Source organism: Apteryx mantelli, chromosome 17, assembly GCF_036417845.1.
Source record: "Apteryx mantelli isolate bAptMan1 chromosome 17, bAptMan1.hap1, whole genome shotgun sequence".
Lineage (NCBI taxonomy): Eukaryota > Metazoa > Chordata > Aves > Apterygiformes > Apterygidae > Apteryx > Apteryx mantelli.
This window is the reverse complement of record NC_089994.1, coordinates 17,430,384-17,446,949: the sequence shown is the minus strand read 5'-3', so window position 1 is coordinate 17,446,949 and position 16,566 is coordinate 17,430,384. Positions and strand designations below refer to the sequence as shown.

Genomic DNA, 16,566 nt, shown 5'->3' with positions numbered 1-16,566 from the left:
ACAGCGGCTGCCCCCGGCCCCAGCGAGCGCAGCGAGGCCCCGGCGCGGACGCGGACTCGGCCCCTCGCCCCGGCCCCTCTCCCCCTCGCCATGTCCCTCAAGCAGGCGGCGGCGGCGGCGCAGGCCGCCGGCAACAACCGCAAGCCCCCCGGCGGCGGCGGCGGTGGCGGCCCCGGCCTCCCGTCAGCCGCGGGCGGCGGGAGGCAGAACATGGGCAGGTGGGTGCGCGGCGGCGGCGGTGGGCCCGACCCCGCCGCGGCGGCCGAGGCCATGGCGCGGCCGCCGCCCCCCCGCCGCCATCCCCCCCCCCTCCTCCCTGCACCGGCCTCCATGGGCGGCGGCGGCGGCGCGGCCGGGAGGGGGGAGCGGGGCCTGCTGCATGGCGGAGGGGGGGGACGGGGAGGGGGGGACGCGGCCTGGCCCGGCGCGGCGCCGTGGGGGGCTCCGCCCGGCGGGGCGGCATGGCGGCGGGCGGGGCGCCGCGGGCCGCCGGTTCCGCAGTGCCGCCGGGGCGAGGCCGGGCCCGCCGCTCGCCAAGGCCGCGGCTGCGGTGCCCTTCAGGGGGACGGCGGGCAGGGCGGGCCGCGCCGTGCCGCGCCGCGCCGCCGCGCGGGGACCATTTTCTCGCCGAACGCGGCGCCGCGGTGCGCAGCGACGGGCCGAGGCCCCCGCGGGGCCTGCGGCGGGGGGCGGCGGGGCCCGGCCGCGGCCGCACGTGCTCGGGGCGAAGCCTCCCGGGCCGCGGGCGGGAAGGTGGCCGGCGGGGGGGGGGGGGGGGGGGGAAGGTCGCCCCTCCCGCCTGCTCTTAACGCCTGGGGGGTGTCTTAACCGGGGGCAGCACGTCCGCAATTTTAAAGTATGCGAACATCTGCCTTTCGCAGAGCACCTTCTGCTGACGGGATTTTTTTTATTATTATTATTTTTTTAAATCTCAATAAAATATCGTGCGGAGCCCAAGCAGAGTGGTTGGAGCGCTGCTTAGTGTTATGGATGGATCTGATTTAACTGATATATGCTGGACGCGTCATCCAAACACGAGAGTTCTTTTTTTTTTTTTTTCTCCACAAATTGGGGGGGGGGGGTCAGGAATCAGGGTTTCACAGCAGACTCGGATTCCCCTTCTCTTATCTCCCCCTCCCCATGCACACTGCTGAGGCCCTGCTATCTTCCGCTGCCTCTGGAAGATTGATACTGCTCGTGTTCCTTATCCAAGAGCCTTGGTTATAGAAATTCACATATATGTGAGGGAGGAAAGACAGGAGGGGAGAAAACAGACTTTCTGGTGTTCTGAGTTTTTCTAACACTGGGGGTCATAACAAAAAAGCAAAGCAAGATGGTAACAGTGTTGAAGGTCATAGTCTCTCAGAGCAGTTTCATTTTAAGTTTTAGTCATTATTTTTTTGCTAACTTGGCTTTTATGCTCTTACTCGGTTTAGTGCATTGGCAATAAAACAGAATTTACTATGGTCCCATTGTTGGACATCACTGAAAATAGGGTTTTACTTTGTTACCAGTCTGTGGAACTGGAAGTGGAAAGGCTTTAGTAGGGCTGAAAAAGAACAAAATAAATTAAAAAAGTGATACTTTCAGCACTTCATTGAAACAATTTAACAGTTTTTTATACATGGGTGTCTAGATTGAACACTTCATGTTTAGTGTTCTTTGCTAAACAGTTATCCTTGCCAACACACAGTGGCACTGTAGAGGTTAACATGAAGGACAACAAAACCTATAGCTTTTTTTGAAATTTCAGTTTAGTTGTGAACACTTGCCTTTATAGATTAAGGAATGCAAGCTTCAGTTTCTTTGTCAAGTTAAAATTAAAGCTGTTAGGCAACCCTTGGAGGAGAAATCTTTCTATTTTTTCTTGGCAGATTCTGCTTCAAAACTTTTTAGGAACTGACGTGTTCTGTCGAAGGTGGTTGCACCTTGTTCTTTGTTAGTCAGGTCTTCAAGTAGTTTCTGAACGAAGGGTCTGTAAAATCACAGTCTTAGAGCTGATAGTTTTATGTGAAACACCTTCAGAAAACTCCTCCTGTCACTATCCTAAAGAAGAGTTTTGATCTTTTTTTGCAGTACAAATTTAAAGATGGCTCATGCTGCAAATTTGTTCATACATGGCTCAGGTGAAAAGCTAAATGAAAAATCAATTTGATTTTAGGTGGTCTGCATCTTGGTTTCCATTTTAAGTGTATTTTGTTTAATAGAAACTTAAACAAGCATCTCCAGTTTATGCCAAGCTTTTTTCTTAGTAGTTTTGCAACTCATTACTCTGCAGCGCTAGCATTCTTTTTCTTATTTTCTTGAAATGCAAAACAATGTTTCTTTTCTTGGCTAAGTTGCTCTTAAAAGTTTAAATTTGGGTAGAAATTTCATTGGCAGTAAACTGTCCAAGACTAAATTTTATGATGTATGCTTATTACTGTAAGATTTAATTGGGCTAAGCACCTGGTCCTTCTACATCTGATGGTGAGTTTGAAGGTCAGCTTTGCTTATTCACTGTGCTGGTTTCCATCATCTTGTCATGATTAATATACGTTTTTCTTATTAGAAAAGTAAGATCTTGTGTGGGTGAATAGGAAATTCCAGTGTTTATGCTTTCATTATCCTTCCTTTTGTATTAGGGAAAAAATCACAAATGAAAATGTCTTTAAAAATGTTTAAAAAACCCAAGAAAGATTAATAACTCTTTTGTAAACAGGCACTCAATGAAATGCTATGTTTACTTAGTAGTAACTGCATGTGAAATATGGCAGATGGAAAATCAGGTTGTAGGGGGGATGCCAATAGCATGTTAAACTGCAATTGGAGAAAATGCAAACTTCGTATATGAACCTGCTCCACTGTGCTAGTCAAAACATTATCTAATGTCTACTTTTAGTGTTTAGTTCAGTTCTAACCTACTACAAGCATAGAAGGGTTAGCTATTCTATGACTGAAAGGTGCATCTGTCTTAGTATTCCTTCAAGCAGTGCATCCTTCTTTATTGTCAATATTTTCCCATTGGTATTTTGTCTGAAGGCAAAACATGTCAGGCCAAGGTTTTGGATGGTTACGTGTGTAGTTACAATTGTGGCAAAAGGTCTTTTCCCCTTGCTTTTGTAACTTTCTTGCCTAATTGGACCTGAGAGTCCTCTTAAGAATACTGTAAATTACTCTTATAAATTGCTTTACCTATTAACATGTTAAAACTGAAATTATCCCATGTTGTGTAGCTTGCTTTTGAGATTTGATGCTTATTGCCTACTCCTATTTTCTTTGTCCTTGACAACTTTTTTTATTAGACTAACTAAAAGGCTTAAGTAAATGGCAGAAGAGAGGTGTCCGTTCTGTTGAGACAGAAGTAATTGGGAATATCGAGTATCAAGGCTCCCTGAAATAGTGAAAGTGACTGTTCTGGATATTTGGTCACCTGTCATTCCAAGTTAATTTCTAGTTCATTCTAACATCTTTGCATGTGTTGTTTTCTTAGAAATTACTGCAGTGACTGACTATAGGATAGCCTCTTGGATAGCAGTTCTTGAAAATGGAAATTATTCCCTTGATGTGTCTTGTTTTAGATACATACCTCTGACTTGCATAGTATGTACTTCTAAAAAGAAACTTCATTGACAGCCTCTTTATTTACAAAACTATCTGCTGTCTTTAAAGTTTCTGAGTAGAGTTAATTTTAGGTTCTTGTCAAGGTGTGTTACTGAATTCAATGAACTACTTCTGTCTTGGTATATCAGAGTCCTAAAGGAAGAAGACTTTTTTTTTTTCTCGCTCAGTTTAGCTTGTTAGCATCTTGAAATCACAAAGTTCTTTGTATAGCAGCCCCTAAATTTTTTCAGGCTTATATAACCTTCTTGGAGGTCCAAGTTTATAACAGTTCAGTGTTATAGCCAGTTGTTAAATAATCCTAAATAACTTTGACGCAGTTGTGTTAAACTGTTGAGCAAAATTAATGGATAACCTGCAGGTGTCTTTCTTAAGAGCAATCAATGCCCTTTTTTTTTCCATTTTGTGTGATATTATTTACCCGCTTTTGTGTAAGTTTTAAATTAACAACTGATTTGTAGCAATATAAATGAAGAAGGTTCTACAATGACTAATTCTGTCAACAGGCTGCAGAGTGCACACGGGGTCAGGCTTGATGCAGGTATACTTACCTGGTTAGGGAAGTTGTCATCTTATAAGAAGACAAGAATTGACATTACTAATGTCAGTATAGGGAAAGACTACTGAAAACTGCTGCAGTACTTCTTATATGATCTAATTTGACAGCTTGAGTTCATTTGTATCTTATATAGACAAATTTTGCTCTTAAACGAGTATGAACTTTGTCTCCACTTATGGTATTTATCCTCTAAAGGAAAGCGCTTTATCAGTTCTCTGTGTTTACTTGTAGTGAAAATTCTCTAGTCTCTTTTAAATTGTTTTCAAAGCTGTAGTAATGCCAGTCAGTACTCCAGAAACATCTATTCGCTCTGTTAAATTCAGCTCTCTTTGTAGTTGCATGCCCGCTGTAGACTACTGGTCATCTCCATTAATTGCAGCATGGATGCATCTGTTTCTTGTTTCTTGGTGTCAGAGTGAAGATGCTGTTGGAGAGAAAACCTGAGACCTTTTGCATCCTGGAAAGACTTGCATTCCTTGCTTTAGTTTTCACTTAACAAGAAAAATATGAATGCATGACCTTGTTTTGCTTATACAAACACTCTACTCAGCATGTAAACATTAGAACAGGAGGTGAGGGATGTTGAGAAGTAGGATAGTAAATGTTCATAAAAATAGAAAAAAATTGCAACTTGCCATTGGGGAAAAATGTTTATTGTGCAGCATATGGGAGTAAGCACTTCTGTAGACTTTCACTCTTAAGGTGTAAGTACTACCCTGCAATGAGTTGGCTACTAAGATTAATTGCTTGGTCAAACAGTATTGTCTGGTGCAGCATTTGTCTGACTCTTTGACTTCCCTACCCTGAAGCACTGGAATGGGTTTCCAAGTTTGATTTGCCAAGTTACTGTACCTTCTTTCAGCTTTACCTTTAACCGCACTTCTGTAATACAAAATGTGCTTTTTTTATTTGACATACTTACTGTAATCAAGATATGAGTGTAGGCAGTAGTGGCAAATTGCTATCTGACCCTTCTCATTTCGCCCCTCTCCCCCTCCTGCCCCCCCCCCTTAATTTTTAAGTGTTACTCTCCTGTTTTAAATTGTGGTAAACTTTTTCTGGTGAGGACTGTCTACCTTCTACTTCTGTAAAGGTCCTAGTTTGTCTTTAATATGATGTATCATCCAAGATGTGCCAAAAGATATTTTGAACTTGAGTCTTCACCTGTTGGAATAAAAACCTCAAGTTGATGCCCTTGATTTTAGCAGAAAGTATGTGGTTTTGATTGTATTGCAGTATTGGCAGAATTGGTTAAAATCTTAGTGAACATCTTCCTTTTAGAGTTCATGTTTAATAGTTATAGCTAGGAAACATGAGGTCATGTCTGTAAAGAGAACTGGTAGATCAGTGTAGCATATAGAATTTCTGTAATTATCTTAACTCTTGGACTGATTCATAACTTGTGATCTCTTGCCAGCGTGGATGTGCAGAACCTTTGCTTAAAGTGTTTCTTAAAGAAGTGTGGGTAGAAACAGTAACTTTGGAAATGCGGTAGGAGATGGAAAATCTAGAACACTACAGACTGAATGCTTAAAAGGAATACTCCAAACTTTCTGACCAATCTAGCAACCCAATTATTTAAGTTCTAAGAATACTTGTCACTAAAAATGGGAGTGCTTTCCATTTAGAAGACAACAACCTCTTTCACTTGTGGCTGACCAGTATCTGGAGTATCTTACTAAAATGTCTGAGACCAACAGAGGGAAGCTGGTGTGACTTTGTGAGAGTTTTCCTGAAAGACAGTATTTTGTTGAAGCCTTTGGTTATGATAAAAGCAAAAAATCAGAACTGGACTGTAGCTTCTTTATTTGGGGATCTCACCTCCGGTTAAATGACTTTAAGAAAGAAGAGGTTGATTCATCTGAATGTTATGCTGAAAACAATGTTGCAGGTTCATGAAGGGCTCACTTGAGCACCACATCACAGGTAGCCATTTGTCAAATGGCAAACTTAAATGGTGAGATTGCTTGTCACCAGAGCAAGCTTAATGTTACGGCACTGCCTTATGGAATGTTAAGGCTGATAGGGAATTAAATAAAGACCATTTGTGTTAGGTGTTTCTATGTGGGTTTTTTTGTATGTTTTTTTAGTTAGATTAGTACTCTGCAAGTATTCTGAAAATGTCCACTTGATATCTGAAATCTGCATTTTTTTTAACCAATCAGCAAGTATCATCACTATGTGTGATGCTGTATAAGACGACTAAGTTCCTGTTTCAGAAGCTTGTTTTCTTGAACTAGATAGGTGGTAGTTCAGAGTTTTTTCATTTTTCCTCTTTAAGGACTTTCATGGTTCTCTGATGGATTTGCTAGCTTATTTCTGCAAGCTATATTTGAGGGATATTCACGTTCATTGGGGGAAGTTCCTTTGATTTCTTGACTGACTCTTGAGGCCTATTGGATGTTGTTTTGGGAGGAAGGTTGTATTTTAAACACAGCATAGTGTTTTCAAAAGCAATTGAATGCAGCTGACTTTCAGTTGGATTTAGATTCCAATGTTGTCAGGATATTTTGAAACATAAATGTGATTCTTTGGGTCTCTTTAGATAAATATGTGCATCTGTGAGATAGGTCTCTTCCAAAAACTGATTTTTTTATAAAATGGAAGACTTCATTTTGCCTTACTTACAGTGTGCACTCTTAAGGTCATTCTTGTGATACAAATCTGAATCAAATCTGACCATACTTGTATAATTTAAGTTCTCTTTCAAGTATCACATTCTTTAGGAAAGCTCGTTATGTAAATGTACTTATATCATGGTGAAAAAATTCTGGTGCCCTTTTTTCACAGTTCATGTAATTTTTAATATCATATGTCTTAGTATGAATTTGAGTATCAAAATTACTTCCTTGCACTTAGTAGTCCTAATTTTGAAATAAGGTACACCTGTGAATTGGAGGAGCTGTAACTGTTGCGGGCTTGTTAGCTGCAGGGACACTGCTGGGACTCAAATCCCTGCATTGGAGGCTGCAGACTGTTTCATCTCAGTTTGCAATGTGTTAGGAGCATACATGTTAAAAGCCTTTGCGTGGCCTAAATGCTAAATGTTGACTGATTTGCATTAAAAATGATTACTGTTTTTGAGGGGTGGACAGACTTAAGTAGGTTAACTTGTTCAGTTCTGATTGCAGTGATACTCAAGCGCTATAGGTAGGCTGTACAGAATCAGGGCTCTGTAGCTTGCAGCATGGGTCAGTTAGTTGTGTAATGACAATTACAATAATATGTAATCAAAAAGACAATGGCAATGTACTAATCCTCTAGTCTTAAATTTAAGAAGTGATCCTGTGCCAGAGATTGAGCCTGAAAGTGCAAATTAAGTGCTTTGTTTCTGCATGCCAGAAAGTTTGGGAATTTGTTTTAGTTACAGGATTCTGCTTGAGAGGTAATATTTTTTAGCTCTTCATAATGACATGGCTTTAGGATTTTGTCCTTTGATTTACTGTAGGTAACCCTTTTACCTGTTAAAGAACACTGTTTGCTTGTAGGCGAGTATTTTGGAAGATAAATGCTAAGGGGGAGGGGTGTAACTACATCAATTTCTGCTCTACAGTAGTGCTGTTTTTCTTTGATTCTGCTATCAATACTAAATTAAGATGGGGTTTTGAACGCTTTTTGTTAAAGAATTGGTTAATTTCAGCAGTTCTATTTTTTAACTGCATCTGATGCATATATTTAATTTCAGAGGTCGCAGCAGTGGCAAAGGACCACCTCAGCCTACAGTAAGTATGTATTTTCTCATTGTACCACTTTGAGGTATGAGGAAACTACTTGCCTACAGTGAACCTGAGTATCAATGTAAGAATAGCAGATAGTGGATTATTCTGTCAAGTTTTTCCTTTGAATACCTTGATGAGTGTCTTAGAATATTCAGAGACATGCTTTTCTGAAGATGCATTATCTTGCATTCGTTTAATTTAGTCTTCTGTGGGGAGTGAATGGAGAACGGACACTTAAACATTTGAACTATGGAAACAATCTCTTCTGTTTTGTAGTTATAGCTGTAGATGTGTGGATAAAATTTAACTTAGGAATAAATAGGAACAAATTCAAAAGCATTGCCTTATCTGAAGACTATAACATTGGTCTTTTCGTTAAGCAGATGGCAAAAGAGGAAGACAGCATTTAGTTGAACAAAAGTAACAATTTTGTTTAGCTTTACTATGAAATAACTATCTCAGTGTTATCAGTAGTCTGGCTGTATGGTTTTAAAGTATAGATGTGGGATAACTTGTAGAACAAAATTTTATCAAAACCTTGGTTCTTGATTTAAAGAATGTATCTCTGAACTGCATTAACCAAGCCTTTGCCAATGAGTTTGTGCTCTAGTTTTTGAGGATGGTTTATTTTGGGGAATGGGACAGGAGTAGGAAGGTCTAAAAGGACTGTAGTTTACTTGCATAGATGCTTATTAACTCTCTTCTCTAAAACTAAAAAAGTTTTGAGGGGGGAAAGGTGAAAAAGAGAGGTCAGATGCAAGTGCTGAATATTGTGTTAGTGCTGAAGTCTTTACATACCCCATACTGAGTGCTGAGCATCTTTAAACGTGTCTTTTCAGAACAGTGGTTGATGTCGCAGAATGTGTGGTTAACCTGCAGGCATAAGTGGATTAAAAAGCTTACAGAGTTCAGAAGGGAAGTTGCCAGTTAAAAAGCTCAAATTATGATGGGGTGCTTGCATGTTTCAGCATCTGTTAGTTCGTAATCATGAAGTTGATGGGGAGAGATGTGAGAAGTTGCAACAAAACAACATCCTTACCACCTCATGTATGCTTAAGCAAACTTAACTGTTATCTGGCAATCTGGGCAATACGTGGTCAGCTTTCCTAGTGCAGGATCTCAGATTCCAGTACTGCTGTGAATTTAGTTTTGACTAATTTTACGGTGTTTTGTAGCACTTTGTCACTTCATGATTTGGTGCCTGTAGCTTCTGTTAACGAGTGTAATCAGGTCTGTTAGCTAGTCCCTGAAATGATGTAATTCAGCATGCCATTAAAGCACTTTTTATTTCTATAGCTGTTGAAGTACCTTACCCATTGATAGCTCTTAAACAAGACAGAGATGATAGCAGGGTGTTTTCAGTTATGAGTCTCTGTATATGAACTTCACCTAACCAGCAAGGGCATTTCTTTGTTGAGTGACATTTGGGACACGTAAGTTTGTTGTTTGGGAGGGTGTTCAGTTTAAGTGATCAGCGAAAGGGGTAAGGGCCCTAGTGTGACTTAAATTCAATGTGGCTCTAGTGTGACTTAAATTCAGTGTATGCTATCTGAGTAAGGTCTTGGACTAGTGCATTTCTAGGAACTAGTATGTACTGAAAAAAAATTTCATTATTTTTGAAGCACTGGCTTTTTTAGGTGTTACAGTAAAATGTATCTATGTTTCCTGACAAAATCATTTTTATTTTTCAGATTTCTTTTGATGGCATCTATGCAAACATGAGAATGGTTCACATACTTACATCAGTTGTTGTAAGTCTTCATGTTTAGCAGGAGGGTAAACAGTTTTTATCGTGACATAGAATTGTAAAATATCGCACTAATTGTAATGGAGCAAATATTAAATGGTAGGCATCTTCTGCCAAGACTGAACTTTAAAGAATCACGATAATAGCTGTTCTGTACTTTGGCTTACAAAGCTACAAACTGTATGTGAATAGGTATGGCAGATTTCTTACATGCGCTGGCCATATTTTGGCTTTTTTACCTTTAGAAAGATTATGAGTAAGTGAAATGAGTCTGTATACAAGGCACACAAGCCCTCCTTCCCTAAATTTTAAGGGAAATGCTGACGTGCTGCAAGTGAGTAACCAAGACTGTCCCGCATCCTTGTGCTAGAATCCAGAGTAAGCCTTCATTCTTATTTGCACCTACACACATGCACAGATTATGTTCTTGCAAAAACTTGTCTGGGCACATAACTGGTCAAGAGTCTTGTATGTACCGAAAATATTTCTATGAGTATCTTTAAATCCCTTCAGAACAAATTTTGGTGTGCACAGCTGTGTGCATCTGCAGAGCACAAAGGCATATTTATACATGCATGAATGCTGAATGAGTAGATTTAACTAAAAATTAAGCCATATTTTTATACACTATGCTTATGTAAAGATACATGTTTGAGAAAAACTCAAATTTCATTTGTCAGACTGATAGAAAACTATATATATATTTTTTTCATTCTAGGGATCCAAATGTGAAGTACAGGTGAAAAATGGAGGTATATATGAAGGAGTTTTTAAAACCTACAGTCCTAAGGTAATTTTTGCTTTCTTTTTGACTCTTCCCTACTTTAAAAGATCAAACATTGTTTATTCAGTAGTAGGATTATATTTGAATATTTATTATGAATTATTTTGGCTATTCATATCTAGGTTTATACAAGCGGATTTATTTTTGCTAACTATTATAAATATCTACTCTCTGCAAGTATGTGAAGTTATCAAGTAGCTTATTGTATATTAAATTAGTGTATTCTTTTTATATCTCTAATAGTGTGATTTAGTGCTTGATGCTGCCCATCGGAAAACTGCAGAATCCAGTCTGGGGCCAAAACGTGAAGATATACTAGAGAGTATTTTGTTCAAGTCTTCAGATTTTGTTATGGTGCATTTTAAGGATATGGATACCAATTATGCAAGAAGAGGTATACTTTCTTTTTAAAGGTTCTTACAGTTAGCTTAAAATCATAAGTCAAGATTTTCAAACTAGATGGTTTGGGATCCAAAAACCATATTTAGACTCTTAATTCTTAAAAAAATGTTCTGAGTATCCAAATATCCCATTGAAGACAATGGACAGGATAGCAGCTGAGCATCTTCTGAAATCAGCGATTTATCTAATTTTTTTAAATAGGTTGCAGAGCCTTTCTGGGGGTACTGAGCTTTGAGTAGCTGTTTTTGGTGTCTGGAAAGCAAATTCTTGGTAGTGTCACTAAACATTTTACAGATTTTGTGGGAGTCATTTTTTTTGTAAACTTCTTTCTAAATTAGCTAGTTAAATGTCATATGAGAAGCCAAGAATACACAAACTATAAAAAGGTTATTCTTCAGAGTTGGTATATATAAATCCTTTTTAGTTAAGTAAGTTTTATCTCTACACACGCATTTGTGTAAATATAGTTCTAAAAATACTACTGCAAATAAAGTTAAAAATTCTTTAGAAGAATCCAATATTCATTTATTATTACTATTATTATTTTCATTTTTTATTTCTGGTCTCTTCCTTATAGATATGTAGCTTAGGTTCTCCAAAATACAGAAGAATCTAGTGGGGTGTCAGGCAAATAGTCTTAAAATCTCAAGACATGGCTTGATCTGAAGCTGTCAGAATTAAATGATTTATAGGCAATCAGACAGTTTTTGTACTTTTTTTTTAATGTCTGGCCTCCAAGACCCTGATAATTTTTCTGGAGCCTAAGAGGCTTGTAATCAGACAGCTCTATCTGGTTTCTTTGCTTATGTTCCTGATTTGCTGGGCATATATGTATATCTTCAGGTTGCACACTGCAAGGCTCAACAAGTGTCACTGAGAGCTAAATGCTTACTGTAAAACACATGCTTTATTCCCATGTATGAGTGATTTAGAGGAGATGTATAGGGATTGGTAGGCATTTAATGAGATTTTGCTGTTTTCACCTTTTGTTCATACATGCATACACTTTTGTCTGATTTAAAACTGAAGAATGAGAGTTTGCTTCAAGGAATTTGCTTTTCCTAGATGATGCATATTGTCAGAGCAAGAGTAGCATTGCAATACAGATAAGTGCCAGTTCCGGGTTCTGGACCGTACTCTGATTTTAAATTACCCTAAGACTGTTTTATAATGGATATGCTATGAGTATCACCTTAATGTAAATGCAGACTGAGCTGTCCATTACCCAGTCTTTATAGAGTTTTAGGGTTTTATAGAGCTTTAGTAAATGGAGGGAATGAAGAACATATTACTATTTCTAGGAATAATACTCAGTGAAACTTTTCTAGAAGAAAATGACTGCTTCAGGTTGAACAGTCACTCACTTTGCTTTATTAGGTGTAATTTCTTTGAATCTAAATCTCCAGGTAGCTGGCGAGGGGAGTTGAAATAAAGCTGTAGGGACTTGGAGCAAGATTAACTGGAAGGATGCAAAACTTGGTAATTCATATTGGGTAAACTAAGGATTCAGAAGAACGGAAATGTATGAACACACATGTAGGAACTGTGGGCCTTTTTTTCTTATAAATAAACCCAAGCCTTCATGGTATGTAGTCAGATAAGCCTGTGTAAAAAGCTAAAAAAGTTAAGCTTTTCATGGTGAAAGCTGAAACTGAGTCTGAACTTTCAGGTGAGGACTGTTAGGTTCCATAGATTTCCAAAATACATGTCCAGAAGCAAATGTGTTAAAATTGCCTAGCCCTCAATATCTTTTAGCTGTTTCACAAACAAGTTAGTAGACAGTTTGGCCATGCTTGGGAAGAAAGGCAACTTGCTCTCACTTCTCTAAAAATGAAGTCAAACAAAAGGCACTCCCCAGGCACTTTTGCTAAAGGAGAGACTTACTAAATTAGGGTGTGTTGGTGGGGCTGTTTTTCTTTCCCCCCCCTTAGAAGACTACCAGACTTCTAAGGAGGCCTCGAAGTAAACTTACTTTCTGCAAGAGATACTGCTTCAGAAATGTTTGTGTATCCTGGTTCAGTGAAAGTATCTTCTCAAGTCCTGTGGATTTTTATTTTGGCACTTGTTGCTCTGCTGAACCAGAGTGTGGACAAATGGTGCTCCTGACTCTTTGGATTTTGATCTTCTGAGTTATCCTCAGCCTTGAATAGCAGAAGTGTTAGCTGTTTCTCACTCTGCCTTTCTGTCAAAGACAGAAATAGAAAAGATGACTGAAAGAGGACTAGAAAAGAATAGTAGGTGGGGAGTAAGGGAATGGGATGGATTCTCCTTTTGTCGGGAGTAGAAGGCAGAGTTGTCTCTGAAAGAAGTATCTTAAGCTGCTAAGCACCTTTCATTACTATAGTACTTGTGCAGCTTTGGAGCAGTGAGCAGGTAATTCATCCTACAGCTACATCAATAGTGCTGGTGCAGGGAAGGTGATGGCAGCATAAGCTTAGGGTGGGTGAAGCCACCTTGTTTGGAAGCAGCAGTCTTAGATTTGCTTATGCCAAGCATAACATCACGCCTTTAGATGCAGCAGTGGAGAGAGTGTGGTGCCTACACAGATTGCAGAAATTTGAAGGGATGGGAAAAAAATAATAGATCTGTGCAGACAGGGACTTGTTAACTGTTTATTTTCTAAAAATAAATCTGTCCCTACTTCCTGAGCCCTTATTTCCAATTCTGTCAGTTTGCATAGACCTTCATGCTCTTGTAGATTTTTGTTAGGCTTCAAAAGGAATTAAGTATCTCCCGTTGTGGAATTAGGGCTTTCTGCAGTACTGGCAACCTGATGAATGAAATATGTATTGGAAAACTCAGGTGAAATTGCATAACATCCATCTTCCCTGCAAGGATATTCTGTCTGCATTTAATGAGGGATGGGCACTGTCTTCTGCCTGTGCCAGTGGAAATCAGGAGCTAAAAATCCATTCTAATGTGCAAATTCAAATCCTTGGCAGTAAGTTACCATGTAATGTCTTTCTGCTTCACCTTCTGAGACAAAGGTGCAGTGCTTAAATCTAGTAGTTGCTAGAGTGCTTGGGTTGTATGATTGAAACAGGAGGCTATGTTTCTCTACAGAAAAGCTTTTAGCAGTGGTTCTTGTAGCCCTAAACACTGATTTTTGAATCAGTCAACAGTGCTAGTTTGCATGTGATTCAAATTTGGCTAAGGCTTCAGAAATGTCTCCTTGGCTTCTCTTTAAAGACAAGACAATTCAAGATCATTACTGTTAAAGTAATAGACTTCTACAATGTTTTTATTGTTTTTTGGCACAGTTACTACACTCTGAGAAAAATATTACAAATCCAGTGGAAAAAAAGGCAAAAGAAAATTGGCTATTTAAGGTTTCTTTTGAGTTAGCAGTGAAAGTGGCATCCTTCCAGAGAAACTGTTGCAAGGGGAATAGCAGTAGGCATATTATGAACAAAGGAAGGAAATGTAGCTCTGCAGAGCTGGTGGTAACTGGTTTTAATGTTTCGAAGCAGTAGTAAGTAGTTACAAAACAAATAAGAGTTTAGTGTTGAAACATTTAAGCTGGGACCTCAGTTTACTTCAAGCCATGCTAAACTTGATTTGCTGTTTGCAGTGTGGTGTTTGAATGTCTTTGGACCATAAAGCAGATTGGTTTAATAGAATTTGAACCTCAGAGTTGCACTTAAATGCCTGTTTCTGCTATTGACCATTACTAGCCTAAAACATGTTTGATAAAACAAGCTTGTTAAACACTGAAGTTAATCAAACATGGGCTCTTAATTGCTCCAGCCTGGTAATCCTTTTTTTTTTTTTTTTTTTTTTTTACTGGTTTAATAGTGCATATTTGAAGAATTTGCCCAAGCTGAATTTTTCTCAGAACATGTATATTTAATTTGCCTTTGCTTAATGTAAATTTTGGCTGCATAAAAAGAAGTGTCATTGGGATTTTTTTTTTCCTGTTAGCCAGCTTTGAAACAAGAAATGAGGTTTTACATATCAAAGTCCTTTGCTAAGGAGATTTCACGTTAAGCAGATACAAGGCAGTGGGGGCTAGTTGGGTGTTACAACTTGAGCTCTTTGTGTGTATGACCAATTTTCATTTGATCTTCGAATTGTTTTTTTACCATATATAAAAGGAATTGATTAAAAATATGCCCACGTCAAGGTGCCATGTGAATTGTTCATTCAACAGTTTAGAGATATGAGACATCAGATAAGGTGGAGGCTGAGTCTGTCCAGTCAGTGTCTTGTCTGTTACTAGTCTGACAGTTGGCATTTGTAGCAGCAATTTTTGTTCTAGCTTCTATTTTACTAATAATCTTAAGAGCAATATTTTTGTTTTGGAAACAGTTATTTGTATAGTTTGCTATTTGCGTGTGTTCTTAGTTTTGTCGTTCATTAATTTTGGAAATGTCTTTTGGAAATGTTTGACTTGATGCGTTTTTAATCTTGGTGTCCCATGTGCCTGTCTGGCTGTTTTTTCTGGGAAAATAGTGATCTGTGACTTGAGGTATCTTTCTGCTACGTTTGAACTTTGCCTGGATACTCATGAGACTGTATTGTGTGATTAGAAGTTTGCATTTGTAGCATGAATTTTTCCTAATGGCGGGATTTTTTTGCATTGCAAAGGTCACAGTCTTGCTTGTAACTTGTGTCCTAAAGTGAGGGACAAATGAAGAGTAGTGAGGCTTCCTGTGCCCCATGATATACTGGATTCTATGGGGAAACTTAAGACTGACTGACTGTACAAATCTTCCTTGGATCTGCAGCATCCTTTAGATGGTGGGGTTCTTATTTTGACTTGGGTTTTTTTTTTGTCCAAGTCCCTTTGTATCATCACACTTTTTAACAGTGCTCTGTTGAATACTTTTTATGTGGCTTTTTGTGGGTCGAGTATATGTGTCTATCAAGGTAGTATTTTATTCACAGTATCCAAAATGGCACCATTTTGTATGGAGTTTTTGTCTTGAAGTCATTTCATAGAAATTAAGGAAGCACCCCTGTAACTTACAGAAAATTACCACTGTCAGCTACTGTCATCATCCTCTTCTTGCTTCTGATTTATCTAATCCCATTGGGGAAGATTTTCCCCCTCCCACCAGTGAAGCAGCTTAGATGCAAATTTCTGTTTGCTGAATGACATAAGCAGTCTCCAACTTGTATTTGTAATAGAATGACTGATTGGAGAGGATCAAATGTGAAACATGAAATTAATGGTGTTAGGCACAGAAACAAAGCACCAGCCTGTCTAGCCTATCCAGGTTAAGGCTAGGTTAGCTACTGAGTACTGATGAGGTAAACAGAGTTTCCAAATACAAGTGTCTTTCTTTTGCCTTCCTGTTGAACATGTTCTCTTGTTGCTACTTATCTGTGGATTGAGGTAGCACTTTGTTACTATGTAGTTTCAAGTTATATTTAAAGATATTTTCTGTTTTTAAAGTGTATTTAATTAAAAAGCTGTTTGCGTGAAGAGAAAATTGAGAGATGTTTTCTTTCAAACTGGCGTACCTTAGAAAGCTGTAGGCTAGTTGGAGGATTTTTGTGAAGCAGAACTGGGGAAATACATGGGTCTGTGAACAGGTGGGAATATCTCTGAAGTTTTCCTACAGAAATGATCTCTTTAAGGTGGGAGATGTTTAATCAGTTTGAATATGACTGTTAGTGTCACAGAAACATTTTAGCTTTGTCTGAATTCAGCCATATAATGTGAAATATCCACCTGTATTTATATCTGATGTCTTCCAATTTTTTCTCTTTCCATATCTGTTGTAGTTCCTTCAGAAACAGGTAACTTTTT

At 39.0% G+C, this 16,566-nt stretch overlaps 1 protein-coding gene across 10 annotated transcripts in view; it reads left to right on the top strand.

Moving 5' to 3' along the window:
• ATXN2 (ataxin 2) overlaps nt 1-16,566 on the top strand; it is a 54,912-nt gene continuing 38,346 nt past the window's right edge. For 5 of the 10 annotated variants that reach the window (XM_067307239.1, XM_067307236.1, XM_067307234.1 and 2 more), the window contains exons 1-5: nt 12-218; nt 7,845-7,881; nt 9,570-9,629; nt 10,344-10,415; nt 10,653-10,803. In XM_067307239.1, coding sequence (XP_067163340.1) covers nt 91-218; nt 7,845-7,881; nt 9,570-9,629; nt 10,344-10,415; nt 10,653-10,803 — 448 coding nt within the window. In that variant the 5' untranslated portion in view covers nt 12-90. Of the gene's footprint in view, nt 219-7,844; nt 7,882-9,569; nt 9,630-10,343; nt 10,416-10,652; nt 10,804-16,566 lie in introns of all 10 variants that reach the window. The other 5 variants (XM_067307240.1, XM_067307237.1, XM_067307242.1 and 2 more) reach the window with 4 other exon arrangements.